Raw genomic sequence first — 26,505 nt, forward strand, 5'->3', positions numbered from 1 at the left:
GCGCCACATAACTATTCGGTTTAAACACATAAAATATGAAAAACAATTAGTTCCATCAAGACCCACTCCCTGACAACACAGGTAGGTCCTAGCGGTAAATTTTCCAGGTACTTTGCTTCAAAATTGCTGATAACCTATTTATAAAGTCCTGAGCCATACTCTAATGGTTTTCAATGATGACAGGTTTTCTGTACACTGAAAATGATAACACTGCACTGTACAGATTGCTTACATTTTTTGCACTGCCAAAACTGTGATTTTTCTTCAGGAAGTTTGCATGATCTATAGTTGGGAACAAGACAGTGAAGCTTAAACTAGAAGACAGAAATAATACTATTATAACTTCTCTAAACAGATGTGTCACTCAAAGTGAATGCCTGGCTGTCAAAAACAACATGTGTGCTTTCCTGATTTGTTCTTAATGGAGCTTGAGAAGCCTATGAGAGAATCAAGGGTAGGGACTTTCCTTTCTCATTTGCTGTCTTGCCAAGCAGTGAAAGTCGATAACATGGCTTTTAATCAGCCAGGGGATTCTGAAAATGTGACCTTAAATGTTGGAATTTTTCATCTGAAAAAAGAATTGATAAAAATACTCTGGTTGGCCAAGTCTAACCACCTTAACTTGAATGCATACATCATATGCAAATAAAAGGATACAAGCAGTGAGGAGGTAAATCTACAACTTTCCGTACTTTTTCCTGGGCAAGCAATACCAAAAAAACATTGCAATGGTAAGTTTGAATTAATAAGATGTCAAAAGGAAAATGCAGTTGAAACAAAGAAGAAAAAGCTGTATATGGTTTCTGTGGATTTTGGGGAAAGTAATTTTAAGTGGGAGAATGAAAAACAAGCAGGCTAGAAACCATTGGGAGGGCATAAAGGAAATCTTTGACCATAAAATTGTGAATTTATGACAATGCCACTGACATTCACAGGTTTAAATAACTATTGAAAGAGTAAAATGTCTATATGCAGTGAAAAAGAATAAGGCAGCCAGGTGAGAAAAATGTTCAGGGAAAACTGGTCATCTGATGAAGTATTCAAGTTAAAACTGAGAAAGATTATCTGAACCTGAGGAAAATAAAGCTATCAGCTCAAGCAGTTAATGATGGTTCATAATAGAAAGATAAATCCCATGGAGGACGCGTCACGGCTCCCACAGCGAAGCCCACTTTGGAAATGTATAACAGCACATTTTCAGAAAACAGTTTCATTTAAAAAGCTGCTTATTGACTAAGCTTACATGCCAAAGAAAAATCCTGTTCTCCATGTGAAAGACACACTGTAAGCTTGTACTTACAGCACAATCTGAAGTAAAACCTTTTTGTCCAGTTTATCACCAACAATAAAAATTCTGTCAGTGAGCAGCAAGACAGAAGCCGAGAAGCTTCTGGCAAGGCATATTACAATGTCTGGCACACTCTGTTAAAGGAAGCAATGAACACTGGAGTCAACAAAAGGGCTGTGTATAAAACACATGGTAGTTATGTGAGAAGAGGAATGATCAAACAAAAGAATGATTTTATAAGTGTGATATCCCTGAGTGAGAAAATGTGGAAGTATAAAATGAAGAGAAACAAAACCACCTGGCTAGGTTACAGAAATAAGACAGACCAAAAGCACCGAAAGCATCCAGAAATATATAACAAAATAATTTCTGAGCTCACTGCAAAAGATTTCTAAAAGTATAACAAATAGAGGGGGAAAAAACCAAACTTGGATTCTTCTTTCTTTTTAAGAAAACATATGTATAGTAACGAAGTAGTTTGGAGAGTATTGGCATAAAGCTGAGAGATTATCTTAACCACATGGCTGACTTTCTAAGTGTTTCTAGGTCTTGTCCTTCTTATTTCAAGAACAAGCACATAAGATTACAAGGAACCCAGTGTTCTCAAAAAATTCCAGCATTGGTCTAGTATCCAGAAATAAGATTACTTCCAGAAACCTATAAAATCGTTCATATTTTTTACTTTATTTACTAGCTCCAGCAGTGTTTAGATAGCAAATGCTATTCACCTAAACTCTTATTAAAGGGACCAAGCAGGACACGTCCTACTAAATTAAGATAGTTGACTGAAGTGCTTGATATAAATGACTTAACGGTTATTCTCTTTGCAAAATATAGGACATTCATTTGCAGAAAAAATCAGCTTGCTTAAGAAACTCTCTAACCCTCCCTCTCCTTTAATTACTGAAAGACCATAAGCTTTCTCTTGGAAACCTTAGTGATGTTCCTAGTTAGGTGGGATACATGTGTGTAACAATATATTCCCTCCGAAGTTAACATCTCCATCAGCTTCTGGATCATTTGTGACAATAATGCATGATTCTGGTTTTTAACTGCGCAGTCTGAAAGGTCAGACCACCATATGAATCTCATTTTCCCCATTCCCCATGTCAGTGTCTGAAACTACAGAAGGCATTCGTTACTTAACATGTATGGGGACAAGAGTTTTATTAGATGCTTTCCTTATTTAATATTGCATTAAAGGAGTCTAGACCCATAAGTACATCTGCTGTCTTGGAAAGAAGGTCCTTTACTTCTCATAAATGAAGAAGCAGTGGTATGAAGTATTCTGCATTTCTCAGATACAGCAGTATTCAACCAGAAGGAGGGTCTCTCTATCTGACAACTCAGCATTTTGCACCAGAATATCCAGATATGGTATCTGATTTTCAGAAATGAGGGCTTCATTTCTAGCATGCAGAAACGATGCATCTGTTCTGGGTGGGAAAGCCAGCTGAGCCCGCACTGAACACTATTCCTCCTGTTACACAAAGAATCAAAAGTCAATATGATGCAGTTTCACTGCCTCTACAATAACTGGTCTGGTAAGGGCAAAATGAAGTGGCAAGTTCACATCCCTTGCAGATTTGCAGAACTTCCATGGTTTGTCTTGCAAAATAAAATCTTGAAATATTTTGGAAAGTTCAAGTTTTAGTTTATGCACTCAAGAATCAAGGGTCAAATAGTACATAGGCATTCGGGTAGCCAAAATAATTTTCAAAGGCAGAAAAATCTCTTTCACTCATAAAAATAAAATGTTCCTAAATACTAAAGTTACAGAAGATATATTAGTCAGTGCAACTTATAATATAAAACAACTTTATTTAGAGCCTTAACAAGTTTCATTTAAAAGGTAAGACAGAAAGAAATAGAAATACAATGGCCAGGATGAACTCTTTATTGAATATTTTCTGATGAAAGAAAAAGAACTGCTTTTCCATTTCATAGCATGAAATGAGGAAAAAAGCCTCATTTGTGTTTCTTTCTTCTTTTTTTTTTTTTTTTTAATCTGTAAGCAGACATTCAAAAACAAGGTGTAAATGAGGTTTTCCATGATCAAGCCTGATGAATATAAATAGGAAGGGTATTAAAAGGCAAAAACACAGTGTCAGAGTCAGCTTCAGGCCTGTCTGCTATTCACTAATCATGCTACAGCACAATTATATATAACTGTTTATTTAATTATCTAAAAACATGTTCAGGCATTGAAAAATGAAGACTAAAAACACAGCCATCCCTCCTTGAATGTGACCGGCATTGTTATTCTGCTTTTGTTTTACTTCTCACAGTAAATTAATTCTGAAAACACTGCCAATGAGACTCCTCACTGCCACTTTCACAGGCCCTTTCTCAGATCTGAGAGGGTACAGTTCACAGCAGCACTGGCATGACTTGGGTGCTAATCCACTGAATGCTCATATAGGCTAATTAATTAACTATACAATCACTGGAAAGGTTAGGTTGACTATTTCTTTTTCCATTACTTCAGAAAAAAAAATCCTTTTGCCCCTGTAGAGGTAGGAAGTGAGCTATTCATAGTGAAAGAGGAAGGTCAGGAAGGGCACGTGAAAAGTTTCTGTAGATGCTGGCACTTGCTTTCTTAAAAGCCTACTTTTCAAAAAATATTTTGAGAAGAAAGAAAAAAAGATGTTACTTTTCAGATTTCCAAGAGAAATATAGCTTGCCCATATAAAGTTAAAACAAGATTTTCCTCCTTGAAATTTTTTGTTGGTTGTTTTTTTCTCCATTATCCTAATAGGTTTAGTCACAGATGTAATAAATACACTCATGCAAAATATTAATGAGAAGTAATTGCTGACAATGGTAAAGCAGGAGGACTTCATCTTCAGACCTTAACATGCTAAACTACTATTTAGAAAGACATCAGCAAATTTGATGTGAAATCATGTCACAATTGAACTTTTAATAAGGTGGTTTTGATGTGGAGCCACTTTTAGAATTTTAATTCTTCAAAACAAAAAATATCCTGTATGTACATTTCTGTTAGTATTAAGGTATTGCTAAAAGAAATCAACTGTTTAGTCTTTGACAGCTTAGATTTTAATATTTGCAAAATTACTATCTCCAAAATGTATACTAGGAAGCTTTCTGGCAACATGTAGTTGTCATGTCAACCCTCTTCAATAGCATTATCTTATTTTAGCAACTGTACATAAAAAAATTTACTACAGAAAATGTGTATAGCAATAGAACAATCTGAGATTGGCAAACAAGGCTATAAGGTTCAGTTTACCTCTCCAGCCATCTTTCTGTTGTTCTCAAAACTTCTTTCTTCATATCATTACATGACTTAAGGAACTGAATAAATTATAAACATACAACTGTTGGACTGAAATATTTTCTAATTCTCAATGGTTTTTTATATGTAAACTGTTATTTGCCCCTTAAGAATTTTAAATATGAGATAATCAAAGTAAACTTAGTAAAAAACAGTATCAAATTTTAATTGACAAAAATGCTGTATGTACTGCCTTAGTCTCAAACCTCTAGAGCACAGAAGCAAAAGCCAGGATAATAACCCAAAATAGTTCCAGACATTTGTATAGCAATCTTACTGATATATCATCAGAATAAGACAAGCAATTAAACAGCGGGGGTTTTTTCTCTTCCCTGGAAAAGAAAAAAAATTTCACTAAGTTAAATACATTATTGTTATTATCCTTGAACTCAATTGATGGTTTATTTTAATTGTGATCATAAAACAGTATACAGCCTTAACCTTAGCAGCACAACGTATATCAACCCAAGGTTTCTTAAAGTAAAACACAAATAGTACAAATTACTGATGAAAGTAAAATGCTGAAGGAATTAATTTAATGAATCATTAACAATAACAGTGATATTAACAATAGAACAGATGTTTAAATGTTCATTTCTTCTAGACACGTACAACAGAATTACAGTTTATACTGCAAGGGCATCAAAGCTGTGAGAGGATGCAGCATTGCTCTGCTGCAGTACTGAGGACAGGCATTTATGAGAGCTGTGAAGAAAAAAATCATGTTCTGAAAAATTTGCTACTCTGTACAGAATTTCAACTAGCTTAGTAGGTTCTCAGTGAATATAGATTAGAGAATTCTTTCCAGGAGATGAAAGCAGTGTTGGTATAAGCAATGATTGCTCTTCATTTAATACATTCCCAGTTTTCATTTATATATTTATTTAAAGGCTTTAAAACAATGCTTAGTCAAAGTGCCAAAATCATACAATAACATTTGACAGAAATAAAAGAATAAAAGATGAAAAAGCAGCATTACTGTGGAGCATGTTACATCTATGTAGGGGTGGCATACATGCTGCATTCCCCAACTTCCAAGGTATAGATTATCTGCATTCAGTTTAATGTCAGAGTCCAAAATACTAGCTCTGATAATCTTTAGTGTGACAAGAAAATATTCTCTTTAGCCTATATTTGGCTTTAGTCTATATTTCCCTTTAATAAATGTTGACATTTGTAGCAGGGTACAGTAAGTAGCTACTACTTCATATCTCGGTTGTTGTTAATATAGTATAACTTTAAGTGTACCTTAACACCCAGATCTACTTGGTTGTATTTAGTAATTTGTTTTTCATCAGGAAATATGATTTGTTGATACTGACAACTGATTCTGTGTTTGCAGAAATATCCAACTTCAACAGCTACCAAGTGTCCAGGTATCTTACCTTAGATGCAGGGGAGTCAAATACCAAGAAAGTTAGTTAATTACCTGACATTGAACAGAGGTCTGAAAATAATCCCAGTTCGGTCAACAGTTTTAGTATGACAAACCCCTATTTAAGTCCCAGTACAAATCAGATTTTTCTGAATCTAGGTTTTCCAGGGTCATAAGTGAATGGTATCTCCAATCCTGAGATAACGTAGGAGTAAATAATGGGCTGTTTGCCATTTAGAAACAAAACAAAACAAAACCTGATGACAGGTCTCAGCTTGTCCCAAAGAGAAACAGGCAAGATTTCTAAAATAACGCTGAAAATACTAGTAAGAAAAATATTTCTTGCCCAGTAGAGCTGAAGGCATTGCATACTTTTAGTCCTGTCCCAAACAGGTTATGTTGCTGAGTGAATAAGCTTTCTGATTCAACTGGTGGAATTAATTGCTCCTAAGTAGCAAGAATTACTTAGTGATTAATCAACATAGAGAACATTTCAAACACTTTATTCTCCCTTGCTATGATTTTTAATCAATAACTTGAAGTGTCAGAAAACATGAAAGAAACAAACCCCCAAAAATAAACAGCACAAGGCACTAAAAATATACAAAATAGTTTAAATTGTTTTAAGTACAAAAGCTTTCTTGACCACTTACCCAGGCACTGACACATCTGCCGCAAGTGGTGATTTTGAAATCCCCATAGAGATCCTTGATGGCACCAGTTGTAAAGAATCCCTCCACCATCAGCAAAATGCCATATACAAAGAATGCAGCTGCTACACCATATATCACATACTTGAAGATGTCAATCCTGTATAGGAACAGCAAAAATTATTTATCTGCATAAGTATTTAAAGCTGGCTCTGAAATTTCAGGGTAAGGTAATCAGACACACTAGCCCTCAACGTTTCTACACTGGAGTCAGCTTCAGTGTTGATACGCTATGACAGCTAAAGCTGAGGACAGGAGTGAACTTTGGAAAATAATAGCATTATGTAAGAAAGACTGGGTCATTTAATTTAATTTAATAAAATGTAAAAATGGATCTGTGTAGGTCAGACAGTACAATTTGTCAGAATAACTTAAAAGTCAGTTAATTTTCATTTTATTTTTCCTCTAAATAAAGTGGCAAAGAAAAAAGAAAAGGGAAACAAGAATCTGACACATCTCCTGAGTAACACATTTTAGGTTATAGAAAAGATATTTTGTCACAATCTTGAATAAACCTTTCTACATATACAAGTAGTTCTCAAGCTGCAATTCCAATCTATGCTCTTTTCCTCTACTATTTTTCCACTTATTTTGCAATGGACAAAGTGATTGACACAGAATAATAAAGTCATCAAGACAGATCTCTAACTTCAAACCAGAAACGTGTTATTACAAAGTAATAAGGTCAGATCATCTGGAATTTTCTATAATGGGGCTTTAAAAACATCATTTCACAGATTCAAGACTCAAAAAATGGATGGATGGCTTACAGTCTAACATGCAGAGCACTGAAAGGCTCAATTTGTTAAAAAGATTACCTGGATTATGTGGTTGTCCTCCTGCCCAGCACTGTCTAGAAGCTCACCAGTGGCTTAAGGAGGCTCTGCCTTCTAAATGTTCTCTCACAACCAGGGTTTGTGAAAAGATGTTTGAAAGCACCTCTCTGCTCTTAAGTGTTCTGTCTAAACTTGGAAAAATTCCTAGTAACCATTGCCGTGGATCAGCAGATTTCAATGTTTCCTATTTGGACTTGTCTAAAAAGCTAGGCATGGTAGGCTTCCAGTTTATCAACATGATAAGGCAGGAGTTTTGCAACTGTAGAAAATGGTAATATGAAGGTTTAAGATGTTAGTAAGTTCCAATCATATTGTCCAGGTCAAGATATCAACAATTCATAACAGAGTAGGACAAAAAATAAGCCAGAGACCCATTAGGATCTGCAAATGAATTTTGACATGCACCAATTACTTAAACTGGAAATTTCTCAAGACATAAAAGTTAATATTTTTATTGTTATGAAAATAAGTATTTTATGATAACATATCTTTAGAATCACACTTCTTATCATTACACAAAAGACAACTCTCAATATGTGTTTTATATATAACAAAGTCAAAACCCCATTAAAATATTTTTGAGTCTGGATAGTTTTCAAGAGATTAAAAGTCAGCTTCAAGTTTACAGTTGATGTTTTAGATCAGGGGTCCTCAAACTTTTTAAACAGGGGGCCGGAGCGCAGATGCAGTGGAGGCAGTCATCTGTGGCTGCTTGGTTTCCCCCCCAACCCCCAGCGGCGGGGGGGGGCGGGGGGGGGGGGGCGGGGTCTGTAAATACCGGGGGCCAGATTGAGGACCCTGGGGGGCCGTATCCGGCCCGCAGTTTGAGGACCCCTGTTTTAGATGTATGACTATGTCTACAACGTCAGTGAAGGTATCTTAAGTTTGCATTAGTCTCATAAAAATGCAATTAAACTTATGATGTGATTGGGGGTGGACAAAGTATTATAAATGAATGCTTTTGGCACCTTTGTAGCATTTTTTTGTAAGGTGATAACTGAAGGATTCTAGGAATGAAACAGGATATTTTTTCCCTAATATTCCAGTAACAATGCCCTGTCAGCTTTTTTCTACATCACTTTTTCTTTCATACTCAAGTGAAAACTAGTGTAAGTTGACATTTATATGGAATAGATACATAAACTATTCAAAATGGCAAAATAAATTTAACACTACAGACAGTATTAGAAGTTGCAAACATGAGATTTATTTTAATACATATAATTGCTGATTATATTGTAAATATGCTATTTCCCTAATTTTATAGTAATTCAACCAGCATAACACTGTTTTAACAGGAAAATGATGTTTTGAGCCAATTTTGTCATTACTCACGAAACTAAACTTAGAAGAAACAGACAGCAACTTTGTGACTATTCCATAAGATCTCTTCCAATTCCTATTTTATAGACCTTATGGCATTGTGACCTCCACCACTGCCTTAACTAGATTAAGAGTTTCAGGAAGTCTAGAGACTATTTTAGCCCTTGCAACAACCCTTTAAATCATCTGTGCTGAGCCTCCCACTGAGCTACTTGTATCAAAAAGCCTGCTAAAAGATCTTTGCTTTTCCCTCAGTCTTATCTGCAGCTAAAAGAATAACTTCACTTAAAAATTCCTTTCACAAGGAAAAAATATATATAGCTATACACTGGCCAAATACAGAAGTAAATTTCTTCCTCGTACACTTTCTACAGAGAGAAATAGTAAAACCTCTATTGAAGAGACTCCTTGAGACGAAATAGCCAGACTAACTCCAAGGAGAAAGGACCTTGTATAATTCAAAGAGTAAAGATATAAACGAAAATTGTGAAGCAATTATTTGACTACCTCTTTACAAGTCAGATAAAATAGCATTGGAATATAACTACATCTAGCATGTGCTGTATTTAAAGAAAACATATTACAACAGGTTTATATATATATATATAGTTTTGAAGATAGTGTTGGTATTAAATTATTTCTGCAGCATCTAATTAATTTCACATAAACTTTGATTTCCAATGAATTATAATAACTAATAAAATATAGCCCTTGTAAAATAGAGATTGCCTTTCTTTAAAATAAAATTTGATTCTTTGTGGATGAACTCAGGGATATTAATTGTCATCTGTGTTTCAGCAAAGCCTCAAAAGTTGCAGACAGAGCATGAGAGCAACCAAGGAGGTAGAGGGGAATGGCAGAAAGGGTGATGAACTTGAGCCAACGGGCAAGATAGGTAATGACAAAGAAAAAGAAGAAGCAGGGTTTACATTTGTGTAGGCTGGAATGGGAGGGAAGAGGTAGGTAAGGAGCAAAGGAAGGAGAGTTAAAATTGTAAAGATAAATTCTATACTTCTGACGGGATCGGAAAGACACAAATTATGTGAAGACTACAGCTACACTAAATGAGAAGAACAAAAAGATCTTGAATAGCTATTCACTAAATACAGAGGTCCTATTAATATTATATAATGATATAATTAAAGTAATGAAACATTTCTATTAAAAGGCAGTTAATGAAGATTGCAAAGATAAACCTGATTTTAACAAATTTGCATTGATCATGTAATCTTTACATATTAACCTAGGTTGCTGGGTAGAATAAGATGAATGAATATCTAAACATGAGCTAATTGTGAAAAACATCTTTAATTTAGAAAAAGCCTTTTTTTATATATATAGAATAATCTAAAACATGCTTTGCATACTGTTTTAATCTTTTGGATGCTCCATGGGTTCCAGATTTGCTTTTCTTCACAACACTATGTTCAGAAATGTGAAAAATTCAAACATCACTGTTTTCACTTTGTGATTTAAATCAAGTTCTTTTTCTGCTGCTGGGTCATTAATTATGCTATATGAAGTGGACTTCCTGATTCATTAATCTGAATCTAGATTCTATCCAACAAGATTAATATTAAAATAGATCTAGAGAAAACACTTTCTTCTTCTGACAGAAGTCCTTGATGGAAGCAATCAATGCTAGCATCTCAATGAACAGGTTGTAACTGAGTACTGAGTAGACTATCCCAGCAGAGGCAAGCCAAAGGTGAGTGAAAACATTCTCAGTGAATCAGATCAATGTTGCACATTTCCTACTGTGTTTTTTCATGTTTTGGCAAAATCAATGGTTAAAAAATAAAATAAATCAGCAAGCAATAAGATTAATTATTAAATTATCATCTCTATGTGTAGCAGGTTTTTGCAAAAACTGTGTTGCAACAAAATAGTTATTTTTTTGTTGAGACTCCTTCCATCAACTGAGTTCATAATTGATACATCCTGTTTTGAAAGCTGCCCCACCATATTAAACAGATTTCCTACCACTACAGATAATCCAAGAAGAACTATTAACATTGACGCTTTATATTTTACTGTGTCGTAAAAGGAATGCAAATTATAGGAAACCTGAAGCATTTACACTATTCAGTCTAATCATAGTACACTTTCTACCCTCAATGCTGAAGGCTGGTACTCAGTTAATGGACACTAATATATATATATATATATTTTATCATAATTACTTAATATTGCTTTGGAACAATGTACATACTAGCTAGGGATATATTTTTTTGAAATTCGGTTAGTATAGAAATGCATTGCTGACATTTATTTGCAATTAACAGCAACAAAAAACCCCACATCATTTTGCCCTGTGAAACATGATTCCCATGCTGTCCAGAAAACCTTTTTGTTAAAATAATGTATGTGTACACTTCAAGTGATAAAAAGCTTAATATTACAGAGGTTTTGGTTGGCCTAGCCCACCATAGTACTAGATATTACTGTGGAACTAGTTTTCCAGTATTTATAATTCTGCCTCACATTTCTCTTCCTGAATTTATAACATAACTTTTCCAATATAGATGATGACATTCAGATACTACAGGTGCTGAATTGCACATAATTGCCATCAAACTGTACATATACTCTCTGAATGCAAGTAGATTCAGGCAATTATACCTATTTCTAAGCTAAAAGAAAGACAATAAGGAAAATAAAATACCAAAGCTATCAAAGTACTAATTAAAAATTCCCTTTTTTTTATAGCTGGCATAGAGAATTTAGAAAGATGAGAAATGCATGTAAAAATTACCATTCGGGTAGGTCAGTTTTGCTGGTTTTGAGGGTCTGGGGTTGTTTTCAGTTTATTTATTGTTTTCAATCACAAGGAACTTTAAATAGTTGATGTTCACATCTAGAGTGCACAATGATCTCTGTTACTCTGGAAAACAGAAATGTTAACCTTCATGCTGATCCTCTTGCCCCCTGAGGGACTGATCCTAAGAGTTGTTAAGAGACTGAGATAGCAGCCTGCCCCCTCAAGCTATCTCAAGCTTGTAGAAAGAGTTTTGCAAATGTGTTTTTTGGAGACAGAAAAGATATAAGGGGATGATTGCAAGCAAGAAGGTTTGTTTAGAGTATGCAGAAGCCATGCCCCATGGAAGATTTTAAAAGAGGTGCTCAGGCTCTCCTGCAAACCAGCTGGGAACAATTTCTTAGTATAAGTTCATGACATTACCCACTTAAACATTTTGAGCAATGAAGATATTTGGTACCATGAAACACAGAGGAATTGTTAGCAAAGAGAGAAGACAAGCAAAGGCAGACTTCAGAAAGAAGACACAGCCAGGAGGGAGAAAGAAAGATTTATTAATAATCATGTACTACCTGCAAAGGAAGACCAAAAAACTCCAGGTAACAAAATAAATCAGGTCAAAAACCCTGAAATATCCTCACTGTAGAGAAGGGGAAAATGAAACCAGTATGAAAATGTCAGCATAGGTCCATGAGGGATTTTTCCAAGATTAGATTAATACAGAGTCTAAACTTCTAAATTTCAGGTGGAAAGAAAACAAAATCAGAGTACAGAATACTCAAAGTTTGCTAGGAAATGGTGAACGGAGAAAGGATTGACAGTTAACAAAGGATAGGAGCAACAAAGGCCTAAAAGTGTTTTTTACTGAAGTAAAAATAGAACATAATAAAAAGAAAATAGGAACTTCTGATTCAATATTTCTGGGAGAAACTTTTTATGTAACCAAACAAATCTTTTGCTCTAAACTAAAACCAGACTGTTAGGATTATATAAAGAGATCATCGTGATTATCACACTATAAAATGCAAGTTACACTCACATTCTGCAAGGATCAGATTTTGTTGTTTTACTCTGAACAGAAGCTAATGTGACATAAGATCCCACTCATTTTAACAGATTTATTTGTGGCATTCAACCCTTTTACAGGTATGCAGAATATAATCCTAATCATCATCCTTTAAAAGTTTGATGGCTGCTTCCTTCCTAGGAACAGGACAGTTGAGCCGAGCATGGCTCATGGAGCACCTCTAAAAGCAGTAGAGAACCCACAAGCTGATGGAAGAGTGGCAATAGCAGCACAAACCACATCTCTGCCCTATGAATTTCATAACTTTTTTTGGAATAGGAAAGGATCCATCATAAGAATTTAAATAATCATGTTATGTTTGAGTCCAAACCACAAAATTCTGACTATGACATATGGACGAGGCTGCTTCTCAAAATTGTTTCTGATAATCCAGGCTTGTTCTGTCTGCTCACCTCTAGCAAACCTACTTTCTTTAAAAATGTTTCTAAGATGCTAAATGTGGAAGAAATCTGGAGCCCTCTTTCCCTGAAGAAGACCAAAAAAAGACTGGAATTAGTGCACAGTAACATGCAGACTTTTGGCAGAATCACATGATGGTGTTGTGCACTAAACATACTGAATTCCCAGGCAACTTTCCATAGCAATAAAGCGTGAAAAGATGTGGCAAAAACATATAACAGGATTTGTGAGTATTTTGTTATTACAAATGTAAACTTGGAGTCTTGTACGCTACATACTGATAGTGTAAGACTGACAACGTAATACTAAAACTCCAGATAAGCATTGGTAATAGTTATTTTTATCCTTTTCACATCTCCTGTGGAAAGGCCAGTTATCTTAGTTTTGCATGGCACATGAAGCAAGATTTAGCAATAAGTGTATTACATAGGAATATATGCTTTCCATTTTATATGTTCATAAATTAAAATAAGACTAGAAGGAAATAAAGGCATTTAAAAGAGGAAAAAAGTATTTTCTATGAAGATGAACCACTGGCTGAAAAGGTCTATTGCAAATGCTTTGTCACAGGCACACAGTGATAGTAGCCAATCCAAAATTCCAAACAACCAAGAGAGATAGCTGCTTAACACAGTATTAAATAATACAGATGTTTGCCTAAAAGTAGTGGACTCTATTTTCACAGACAAAGACCAAAAAATTCTTTATGTAATATCATTCTGCTTTTATTCACACGCGCTGCTATGAATTTCCTTATTCAATTATTTCATAAAATGAGGACCACATTTTTGCAGGTACCTCCCAAATCCTAAATTTTACTTACATAGATTCTTACTGGTTTTTGCTTTTAACAGGATACAGAACACTAAGCTACATAGTGCAGCTGAGTAGGTAGTAAATGTAACTTTTCGGCACTGTATAATCTTGCAAAAGTCATATTCTCAACTGCTGGCATGTTTTGTCAGACCTGATGCATCTACTGAATGATACCAGATCTAAAATGTTTTGCCCTTAATCTTTATTATGCTATATTTGTCCAGTGTTGCTTTTTACGTGTGACTGAACCATTCCAGTGAAATAGAAACTGTTCTCCTTAAGTAAACTGTGTTGGTTTTTTTAATGAAAAATGCATCTTTCGATGACATTGTGCTTTCTCCTATAGTTCCTGTCAAAGACAGATGGGCCAAAGTTAGGCCTTCTTTGCAAAGATAACTTCATTCTTCTACACATAGTCAGAATCCAGGCACAAGAACTCAGTGAGAACTCTCATTAGCCTACTTAGAATTCTTTTTACCACTGAGTTCAGTGAACAAACCTTTAACTTTACAGCAGTAGGGATTATGGGTACATCCCCATTAGTGTTTTGGCTCAGTAATTGTTTGGTTTTGTTTGTTGGGTTTTTTTGAGCAAATCCTGCAGCTGTCCCTACTTATTGAGGTATGGTTTGCATCATGTTTGTCAGAGTGCACAACCTGGACTCGCTTTCCAATTCAGCTAAATCGTAAGTATGCTCCAGGAGTGCTCCTGCTGTGCTACAGCCACTAATGGATGTTCATTGTATCAGGCAAGACTGAGTCCAGACTAAGTCCCTGAAATAAATACTGTATGAACAGAATGTTATTAGCACCAAGTATTTGGGTCTATGAAACCGTTTCTATCGTGCTAACTAACAATGCTTTCTAATGTATATGTAGCCATATGACTCCTTTGCTTAATTCTGGACTACATCTTCAGAACTTACATCACAAAAAAACTAAGAGGGAAGGTTCTCTGTAGATTTCAAAAGAGGGTTAGAATAAGGTAGTTGTCAGCCCATCATTGTCCATTTTTCGTAGTGCAAGATTATGCGCCTGTGCTGCATACAGTAGGCACACAGTACTACATAAAAAGCTAGGATTTCTAAAATACTTAGGTAAAATGAGATTAATAGAAAACAATATTCTGTCACAGAAGCAACTATAATTCACATGTATCAATGTAGTAATATTCAGGTATTTTAAAGATAGTTTCCAAGCATTGCATTTGCAAAATAATTTGTAATTAAACATTTTTGCTGATATTTATAACATTTTTCAGATACATCACTTTTTCACAGGTATTTTAGAGGTATCAAATTGATCTAATGCAACAATAAAACCTATTAACTAAAAGCAAACATCTAACAGGCATACTTATAAAATAATTAATTTTTATATAAAACTATCATTTTATAAGAACCTTTTAATGCTAATTTTACACATACGAATCTAAAAACTTTAGATCATACTCCCCAGGCAACAGATTTGTTATATAAAGGAAAAGTAAACTATTGTTTAAATAACTACTTGGATATTATTACATAATCAGGCATGTGAAAACAATCCTTAACAAAAAGCAGTATACACCTCCAAAAAGGCAGTACACATCTCAAACAAATGATTCTACAAGCCTGGCTTCAACCACAGGCAGTCTGGTTTGGTACATGCAACCTGTGTACATCTCCACTTCTTTCCTGTTTCTTCCTGTTTTGCTGGCTTAGACAGCGGAATTGGTACGCAGATGAATCTCCTCCTGATAGAACCAGTAGGATCATTCTCCAGGGCTCTTTGGGATGGTTGTTGTGACATATGACATAGCCCTGCATAGGTTAGCCAATCGCTTGTCCTGATAGAGCCTTACATGTTTTGCTTCCTATGATACAAATTATGTTTTAAACACTATTTAAGTTTAAACTTAAAGAATGCCAGGCTTTTGTAACAGAACAAACATGCAGAGGGAAGACTGGATTAGTACCAGTGTGTACTAAGCTGACGACTAAAACAGAACCATCACATGGTCTAATTCAAATATTTATAAATATAGCATTTCATACCACCTAGCTTTTACTACAGGTCTCATTGTATTACCTTTCACAGTGTTCCATAATATTAGTGTAATAATATTAATGATAACAATAATATTTTTAGTGGTACCAATATTTAACTTGTGACAGCTGAAAAACTAACAAAACCAAAGAACAGGACATCAGAATAACATCTATTTATCTACCTCTCAAAGGACTGGTTTCAAACACTAAGAGTGGCATATAAAAGCTTCTATGCATTCTCTTTTGTTTTTCCTCAAAAGGAAGCTGTTACACACATATACATATATTACTACATGATATCCCTTTAATAAACAACATCTATACACTGACTAACAGGAAGGTTATCAGCAAGCATCAAACTTGGACACAACAGCATTTGAAACACAGGCGTTCACATTTTGAGAAGAAGGAAACTTTTAGCTGTAAGAAGGTGGCTCCAGTAGAGTGTGACAATTCCAACAGAGAAGATAGTGACAACAGACTTACAGATTGTAACTTAGTTTACTATTTGGTTTCACACCTTTAAAAGGAAGTGAATTTACAATGACTTGAATTAGCTCTGACTGTAGTAGGATAATGTTGTTAATGTTTCTGTCAGAAAGATTTCTTCATTTTCCACTCTAAGACCGTGATTCCCTTGTTTTGTGGTCTATATATCACAAACAGGTGACAGATGGCACTAACTGGCCTTGCATACTAAAGAGAAAGAACCACGAAAAGAAGCTGTTGGGAAATACACGAAACACCTTGTGCTGCTGATTTCCTAAAGAACATCTTCTGGAATTTGTTCCAAACACCAGAAAAATACAAAAATCCAGCTCATACACTACATGTTTGACAATCATACACCTATTTCTGCTGACTATGAAATCTTGCCAAAATCAATGATTAAGTAAGCAAACCTAGTCCTACACAGTACTTTGCAGATACAGTGTTCACTGCAGTTTACTAAGTTATTTGAAGAATGGCTGAATACCATATCTGTCTCAAGCAGATTACTCAGTTTCAGTGAAGCCTACAGAGCTGTTAAACTGATAAAGTAGGCAACATAAACCTTTCACCTCTTACAGATAAAATATCATAAAGACAGTTTTCAGGATAATTTAAACCACCATACTTATTGTCTTAGGATCCCTTTGAATCACAAGGAACTCAAATAACCATTCTACATCCACTGAAGGAATCAACATCCCAAACAACAGCTTATAACTTCTGTACATTAAATCCTGAAAAAAGGCATTCCTTCACTTGGGGAGGGGGTAGGGAAAAAAAAAAGCAGCTACTGTTACAGCAGTGATAATGTCAATAGTAAAGAAGTCTGGGACTATGGAGAATGAAGTTTCACAAAAGTGATTCAGAAAACAATATAATTAGTGGTTAGTCCCAATGGAAAGATTTCAAATTTCAAATGTTTTTTATAAACATCTAATTTATTAAAGGTTTATGGATTTAGAAATAACTGTGTAAAGACAGGAGTCTACCTCATTCAGCTTTGTGATTTTTGAAGATGTGTTCTCTTCATAAGGAATACCTGTCTGTACAGTATGTGTTCTCATAATTTGAATATGTTTGATTTATTTTAGTTTTAAAGAGTTTAGTTTTACCTACATCACCCTGAAGAAATTCAAGTCAGGCTGTAATCCAGTACTTTGAGAAAAAATATTTTTTTTAAAAAAAAAATAATTGTTATTTTTTAGAAACTATTGTTTTTACCAGCCTATTACAGGCCAAATTTGGTTTTGTATTTTCCCCCTCATAAAAAGCAAGCAAAACAGCATTCTGTACTGTAAACCTGTGCTATAAAAGTACCATCTCTGCCGCACCTCGCATGTCTCCAGGATGTCTCCAATACCTCAGAATTATTGACCATGATCATTCCATATTTTAACTAGGAAAGAAAATCATAACTTTGAGAAAACTGATTTAACTGCTTGGCATTTAAGGAATTTTGAAACCAGATGCAAAACTTGCTCTTTATTTTTACAATTATAAATATTTACTAATTATTACTATTTCCAAAGCAGTTATGAACTGCAGCTGCTATATATTATTTGAACTTAGATAAAGGGAGCTGGCATCATGGACCATGTCCACTTTGCAGAGCAGGCACTCAGACTGCCTCTTCTATTCCATGGGGCTGCTGCTCTTGGCTTTTAGCCCTCCAAGGGGACTTCAAGGCATATTGCAGATTCTTAATTAATTCATCTCTCCCCAAACACTGGGGCACCACGTGGGATGAAGGATCTCCATGGGACAGCCGGGTCCCATCCCAGCTCCCCAGACAGGGAACAGGGCAGCCAAAGGCAGCCAGGGCAGTCTGAGCCTCATGGCCAGGTGAGTCCAGGGTGAGGATCTGAGTCCCCCAGGCTGGCTGAAATGGGGTCCTGGGCCACAGAGACCATGGGCAGGCTGAGAGGAGGCAAGGCAGGAACATTTAGGGCCATTGATTCCCTCAGGTACATTGATATGGACATTTCTGAATGGCTTTGTTGGATTTAGGGACTTTGGCTTTTATTTTAGGTACATAAAGAGTGTTTCAGCTCTTGTTTATGCCCTACTTTCCCCACAGGCATCTTCTGCTTCTTTTAAATTGCAATGAGTAACTGTAATGACAAAGATAAAAGATATAGAGTGGCTTGTGAGTTGTGTTATTTGAATTCAGAACACACACAGTTGTGGGTACAGTTAAAAAACCCTTATCTCTTTACCACCCACATAAGCAGCTCTCAGATAGGGATTGATTTTTGTTTTGAATGACGTTTGAAATCTACTGTGCTAATAAAAATATAGACAGAAACCATAAGCATGATTAAACAGAATCTAACACACTTCACTCCACTGCAGCACCTGCTTAGCACATTTATCACAGTTCAGACTCCAGGTTAGCCGGAGACACTTCACAGCTCTAGAAGCATTAAGAGCTAAAATGTCTTAAATAACCTTAAAAAGGTATAATTTAGTAGGGCACACTGCTAGACTTTTTTTAATTCTTATTATTTCTAATCAGAACAATAAAGTAGGTTTTATTTCAATATATATAGTTTTAAGAATGTAGGCACTGCACTGTTTGTTTCTACTTACGTATTTTTTTCTTTCTGCTTTTTGGCCTTTCAAAGCAATATAATTGCTATAGGGCTTTTGTGCTGCCAACTGTTAATCAATAGTTCTGACATAATATCATGCATTACTTCTCCTGACAAATTATTTTAAAAAGTAGGGTAATATCTATTTAAGCAGGTAGAAAATTAATGTGTGCAAATTTCTTTGAGAATCACACAGTTTATCCAGTTAAAAACAATGAGTCCTCCACTTTTAGTCAAAATATTTGCCTCTCCACCTTTTAAGACATAAATTTAGAGACATCTTTCACAACTGAATAAACCAAAATTCCAATATCAGCAGGTCTAGCAAGGGAAGAATAGGGTTTAGTATACCTTTAAGTAAACAAAAAAACCAAACAAATAAAAAGCTACTAGCTAAGCCAAAAAATTAAATGCCAAGAAAAAAAATAATAATCACCTTTACAGTTCCTTAATAATTTCCACTGAATTATATGTATTTGAACTACATCTTCTGACTGATATTTTCACTTAAGTATTTGACAGAGGGAAGCTGGAAAACTTGCTATGATGAGAAAGCATTGATTTGTGGCTGTTCTGCACTAATGGCTTCCTAGGGACTAATAAAATAAGTTACAACCTAATAAAATGACTGATCTTTCATTCAGGATAACAATGAACCTTAGCTGCCAAGTCAAGTCAGACCCATTATTCTAAATGACAAGCCAAAAAGGCAAAGCAGAAGTCACATACTTCCCATCAACCCAATATATTGTTATACAAGAAAATCTAAATTCCTCAGTCCTAAGAAGAAATTTTAATATATACATAGCTGTGGCATACCTACTGGTACATTCTCCCTTCAGGCTACTAATTCCACAAACAATACAGCTAACATCCAACAGAGAAGCTTTTGAACAAATGATGATAATATAGCACTACGCAAGTTAAGAGATTTAAGGTTCTGTGTCTTGGTATTGTGAAAACAGTGGTACCAAGTCAGATCAAATATATATCTTGTCCATTTTCCTATCGCAAACTATAAATATAAAAAAAGTAAGAGCAGGCAATTCAACATGATAAACTCCCCAATGCTATTCTAGCCTCTGGGACTTCCTGAGCTAGATAAGTTTGCATGCCATCAGAAACCAACTGGCTTTGTTTTCCAAAATTATCCAGTCTTCCCTTGAACCCATATAAACTTTTGACATCCACAATATGCAACTAGCTTCACAGGTCTGCTACACAGCAACTGAAGAACCATCACTTGTTCCTTCTGAACCTGGAGCCCACTAGTTTCCTCTGATATCTCAAACTTCCTGTACTGGAAATGAAAGATAATCTAACCTTGCAGCCCTTATTCATAACACTGAATTTACAGACCTCTAGCCCAACAGCTATTAAGCACTCTCTTTCTAGATTGAAGAGTCCTACTATACTCAATTTTTAACCATTCAGCCTCTGTTCTGTAACTCTAATAATCTCTTTTTGCCTTCTTTAGGCATCAATATTGTACACAGCATTAACGACATGGGTGAAAAATGGATTTATACAATGGCATAAGTATGTTCTCTGTTTCACTATGATTTTCCCAGTAATTCCTGGTACTTGGTTTGCTTTTTTGATCACTGCTAAGCACTGAGCTGCCATTATCATGGAACTATCAATGATAAGAGGTCAATCTTTTGGTGGGTGATCAAATCACTTATCAAAAAAGCATTAATAAAAGAAAAGGTTTAAAAATTTGAGGATAGGATTCTTCAGCTTTAGTTACAATCATTAGCAGCCAGATAACAATTTGGATTACAAATATCTAAGAAAATCACGTTTTAAAGACATCATTTTAAAGAGATTAGAAAATATGTTATTTAATTTCAGGTTACAGTAAATTACTTTGTTAAATGTAATTAATTTACCAAAGGGAAGGAAATGCTCAACAAAACAAAGGCCTTCCAGAAATAGGTTTTCAGGAGCAGCAAAGTATGAAACCTTCAAAACAGATGCATTCTAGGAAAACCAGAGGCAACAGGGTTTTGACATTTCGAGTCTCAGGGTTCTGCAAAACTCTTCAGTTACTTCTTTATTGCATTTATTCCCAGAACTAATCTGATACTTGTTACACACTTGTGCCACGTCTATTTAGAGCATTTTCAGCAAAGAATCTCACAGGAAAAAAAGGATAAAGCCTTCCATGTATGAAAGAGATTTATCATTATTATATGAAGTAACCTTTAGTAATAAATTATAACTATGGGATATTAAATAGTATTACAAATTGCTTGTAAATAGTAGAAATATCACCTCTGTCAAAATTTCATCTGCTGAGCCTATCAAAGTCACTCTTCCTATGATTCCCATTACAACACATTTTCTTGAGTCAAATTTATATCCCCTGTGGAATTTTTCAGCAGTTTGAAAAGGAAACAATTAAAAAAACCCTAACTTACATGGTAAAGACATCAATAACATCTCCTGCAGCTCTTGTCATCTCGAAGTAGGTTTGCAGAATGTTGACAGTTCCTGAAAGTGCTTCATGTCCACAACCACAGAACAGCGCGACTCCAGCATACAGCAGGATGGTAGCAATCAAAGATGCGTAGGGGATACCACCCAGGCATTTGATGCAACACTCGAAGCACCCTACATGAAATAAAGTTGTGTTTTAATATATCAACAAAGTAAAATGTAAGCTTTTTCTTTTGAGAAATACTTTTGAAAATTGAAGACTGCAGTCCAAAGAGACATTAGGTCAAGTATAACAACCCATAATGTCAGAAAATCTGGAAAAGGACACAGATTAATTCAACTTCTGAGTTTCCTCAGTTGCTACTTGACCTATTAAATGTAGACATGACATCTAATTAACATGAAACATTAAACAATTTCTTGTACAGCGTCATTTTTTTACTCAGAGTAGGTTACAATATCAATCCTAGGTTATACCTATAGTCACAATTCCTGTTGCTCGCCTATCAGATTAATGAGGAGGATCCTCAATAACAGGAAAACCACCAAAAAAGGATATCCAGTTCAATTTCTTCCATCACCACAGGTTTATTTCATTTCTTCATCTTTACAGTGCTGACAACAGAATTGCTTCTGCCCACAGCACCAATTCTTTGTGCACCATTTGAAAACCTCACAATAATAAATTAAGATATCCACTAAAAAAGCACAGAATTAGAAACAATTATAGAAGTTGAATTTTCTCTCAATGTATTTTACCCTGTCCAATGTTTCTTAAGTGAGGCCAATTGCTTTTGAGTTATACAAGGCCAATCTTTTGTCCAGCCTTCAGAGTGTTTAAACCAATGCCTTGTTCCCCAAAAAAAACCTTTCCCCAGCAAGGGTGCTCAAATTTCTGGGACTACCATGCATAGTTTGTCAAGCAGTTTCATGAATGGAGCATCTCTGACTCTCCCAAATCTCACCACTCCCATGGTGAGGCACTCCCATGCCCTTCTGGAAGAGCAGAGAAGGCAGAAACCACTGGCTGAGGGAAGGAAAAGATGCATCGACTCAGTAGCCAGAAGTTTTATTTTTCCTAAGCATTACCAGTTTATGACAAAAAGGATTTGGATAGAAAAAAAGTGTGGCCTATAAATTTTAAATGCTTATACAGACAATACCGAATTAAAAATTACTTATAAGATATTCATCAGCTGTGAGTCAATATATTTTAACATGCTCCAAAAGCTTTAGGCTAAGCTAAATCACAGCAATACCAGAGATGTATTTAAAAAAACAAACAAAAAAACCCAAACAACAACACAAAAACCCAAACAAATCAAAAAGGCACAAAAATACCATTCTCTAAAGAAAGTACATCTTTTTTTCTTGAAGTCCATGTAGCCTCTACACAATTTTGTATTTTGTCCTTTAAGTTAGTAAGTTGTCATTTTCTTTAACCTCAATAGCCAAAGTACTAATTTCCTCTCTGGCTGTTCAAACATCCATTTTCTGCTTTTAATGAACAAATATCAATCTGTCATACATATATATATATATATACATTGAGCAGCTATTTATACACAAGACTCTCTGAAGATAACAGTTTAAGCCATTTTCAAATATATACACATTCTAGTTAAATAGAAACCTCTATTGATATTTTGTAAATACAAGTACTACAAAAGAGTATTTAAACTGCTCGATAATTTCTGTGAGAAAAACATAATTGAATATACTAAACCTGTACAAGACAGACTTCAAAAATCAGGGTCCCAACTATGTATAGCTGTATAAAACAGAAAGAAAGATACAGCTTGAGACTACTTTTAAGGACAAATTACTGTATCACAGCCAACTGTAAAATACCAAATGCAAAATGTACAAATCCATATACTTTGCTGCCAAAGTCTTACTAAATAACCTGTTTACAAGCCACCCAACTCCAGCAGCCATCACACACCTACATGGATGCAACACCTTTCCCTCTTCTAATACTTTGGTAAGAGCATTTTATGGTTTTTCCCTCTCTAAGCCTATGTGACACTGGTTGAAGGATATGTGACACTGGTTGAAGGATATATCCTCCTTGCAGTTCGCATCATCCGATTATACTGACAGTAGGTAGTTTTCCTATTCAGCAGCACTGGGCTTTAAATGTCCAGTGATCACTTTGTGTCTTTCTTCAGTCATTTGTTAGAATACAGGGGTTTACACCCAGGAAGTCTGTGGGCTTTCCATCAGGGGGAGGTCTTTGGAACAGACTAGGAAAATATATAAATGTGTAACATCTTGGAGTAATTTGGAGTAACTAATTCTGCATGCAGATAAATACAGGAAATCTCTCATAATTCCTTCAGTCCTGTTTTCCAAGACTACCCCTAACAATAACTGTAGTTAATTCCTCAATGTTTAAAAGCCTACACAAATACTAGAAAAGGTTTCTTCACTGGAAAATTTGCTGTCTAAAAGGCATAAAAATAAGAAATATACATTGAAAATATTCACATTGAACAAGGACTGCAGGGACATACATAGTTGCATGACATCAGTTTATCACAAAATGCCCACTTGTCATTTTCAGAACAAGGTAACAGCAGAAAAAGCCTCAGGAAACTAGTAATGCTGTACACCTGTCAGCATTATATGAAAAAGTTAAAAGGGGGGGGGGGGGGGGGGAAGATAACAGTAGAGTGATAATGGGAGTGATGTATCAGAGCCTGAAAAATCAAAGATGAAAAAATAAAGTAGACCTAAGTATTTACAGGGACATATGAACTGTAGGGAGAGTATTTCTTAATATTGCAGTAGCTTGGGGCCTGGAGGTAGAAGAGAGATTGTGTTAAGATTTCTTTATCACCTTCTGAGACAGGTAAAGTGGCAGAGAGAAAGTTAAAGAAATGACTATTCAGAACAAAAATAGCTAATAATCTGAAGCAGAATGAATTTCATTAAGGACACACTTGCATATTACTGTTGTATTTAATAGTGTGAGCATTTTTATCTGGAAGGAGCTGGCTGTGCACTACCTCCTAAAGCTGCTGTACCTCACCCACTAGGTCCAGTGAGAGTTGAGCACACAATCAGATGTCACACACTACACCAAAATTCAGGGTCAGCAATATTACTTTAGCTTTATTATAGTGAAACAGTGTAATAACGTAAAACAGGATAAGGTAAAAACAGTATAATACCATAAAGTGATAAGAGATGTAATAAGGTGCAATCCAATGGAAAATTTCATCAGAAACATTTTTTTCCCCAATAGTTTTAAAATTTGAAAAGTAACTGAAACAGATTTATAGTTTGTAAAGAAAAAGTGCTTCTATTCCTCTCTCACCTTAGAACTGTTCATGTTAATAAGCCATTGATGGAAGCTTTTAATAGCAGTATATTTTACCAATTCAAAACCTTTTCACTCATACAAAAATTATTGGAAAAAATTCCTCCAACCATAAGAAATTTACAAATAATCAGGTATTTTCAAGGCCTTGTTCATTTATTCAACTCTTCCATAGGCCTAGTACCTTTCTCACTGCTTTCTTCATGAGTAGCTCTAGAGTTTTCAGTGCTGTCAAATCAACTCAAAACTAAAGAAAATCAGTGAACTGGGACTAAGATTTTAAAATGGATATCACACATTGTTCATACTCCACAGAAGGTAAATGTGCTGTAGGTAACACTTGCTCAAGTTCTTTTCTTTCAGCTCTTCCGTATGTGAAAATAGCTGTTTAATAACAGAACAATATAAATGCTATTTTAACTTGCACAATGATATTAAACTACCGGTACACAACGTGACTCAGCTGTGCAATGTGTGTATACATCTCTGTGAGACAAGCAGTCATTCACAACTCTGAACACCATCTTCATAAGGCAGTTAAAACATACAGCCCCAGAAATAATTGCTAGGAAAGATAAAAAAGATTGTATGTTCCTTTGATGTTTGTTTTCATCTGCAAATACAGGTTTCAGTAACTTTCAAACAGTTCACTCTGAACAATAAGCCTTCACAATAACCTTGGTGTAATATAATTCAGCATTTTCTGGTTTTATTTTGCTTATGTTTACTGATATTTTTTCTCAGATAAAAATCTAGATCTCCTGGGACTATGTATTTTTAAATAAACCATAGGAGGTAATACAAAACACTATTCTTTGTAGCTTTCAACATGAAGAACTGTAAGTTCTTTTTTTTATTATTATTATATTTTATTATAAATCATTCCACAGAGAAAATGTGATAATGAAATACATAGAAGATGACGAGACAATTAATTTTATTTTACATAGGTACAATATAACTCCAAATACTGGCTATATTCAGCTATCAAAATAGTGCACCATTAATGTTGCATTACATAGATCCACTTTCCAGTCAGCAAAGACCTCATAGACAACTACCTCTGCCCTTCCTAGTACAATTATTACTGTCTCTATCAGAAATACTCTTGACATAGGTATATAAACTTCTGCTTTAAAAAGCTCATGAAGTGTTCTTTATACAGCTAAATCTGTGCATACCTCTTCTATGCTGCTTTTTGTGTGCAAGTTTTCTAACAAATCTCCAATTGCACCAGCAAAACATAGGATGACCTCGTCTGTTTATATGATCTCTTCTCTACACTAAGAAGGCAAAAGATTTAGATCAGGAGCAAAAGCAGGAATTGTCCTTGTCATTTACATGCTGGTTATGCACACAAATTGCACTGCAACAATCATTTCTTTGTTGGTGTGTTAGTGATATGCAAACTCTTACATCTCAGTGCAGATCAGGACATATATAAATGACAAATAAAACACACAATCCATTTCTGGCCAGTGCATTAATTTATTTAATTTTTTAGAATTTTTTTTAAGAGAGATTCAGAACCTATATCTCTTGCCACATTAAGCCGTTGCAGTTTAAACAATGATATCATAACCAGCTTCAGAATGCAATTATGGTAATATCTTTTACACAAACTTTTAAGAAAACCCATCCACCCCAGATTTCTATGGAAAAATTAAAATGGCGAAAATAAATATTAAAAAGAAATATATTAAAAATAATAAACTGAGAGAATACAGAAAGATTTT

General features: G+C 35.0%; 1 protein-coding gene across 2 annotated transcripts in view; it reads right to left on the bottom strand.

The window, feature by feature from the left end:
• Positions 1-26,505, bottom strand: part of GPM6A (glycoprotein M6A) — a 139,651-nt gene that overhangs the window by 24,186 nt on the left and 88,960 nt on the right. For both annotated transcript variants that reach the window (XM_037389971.1, XM_037389962.1), the window contains exons 2-3: positions 21,426-21,618; positions 6,615-6,771 (exon numbers count right to left, since the gene is read on the bottom strand). In XM_037389971.1, the coding sequence (XP_037245868.1) occupies positions 6,615-6,771; positions 21,426-21,466 (198 nt within the window). In that variant the 5' untranslated portion in view covers positions 21,467-21,618. The remainder of the gene's footprint in view (positions 1-6,614; positions 6,772-21,425; positions 21,619-26,505) is intronic.

This window comes from Falco rusticolus, chromosome 1 (assembly GCF_015220075.1).
Source record: "Falco rusticolus isolate bFalRus1 chromosome 1, bFalRus1.pri, whole genome shotgun sequence".
Classification (NCBI taxonomy): Eukaryota; Metazoa; Chordata; class Aves; order Falconiformes; family Falconidae; genus Falco; species Falco rusticolus.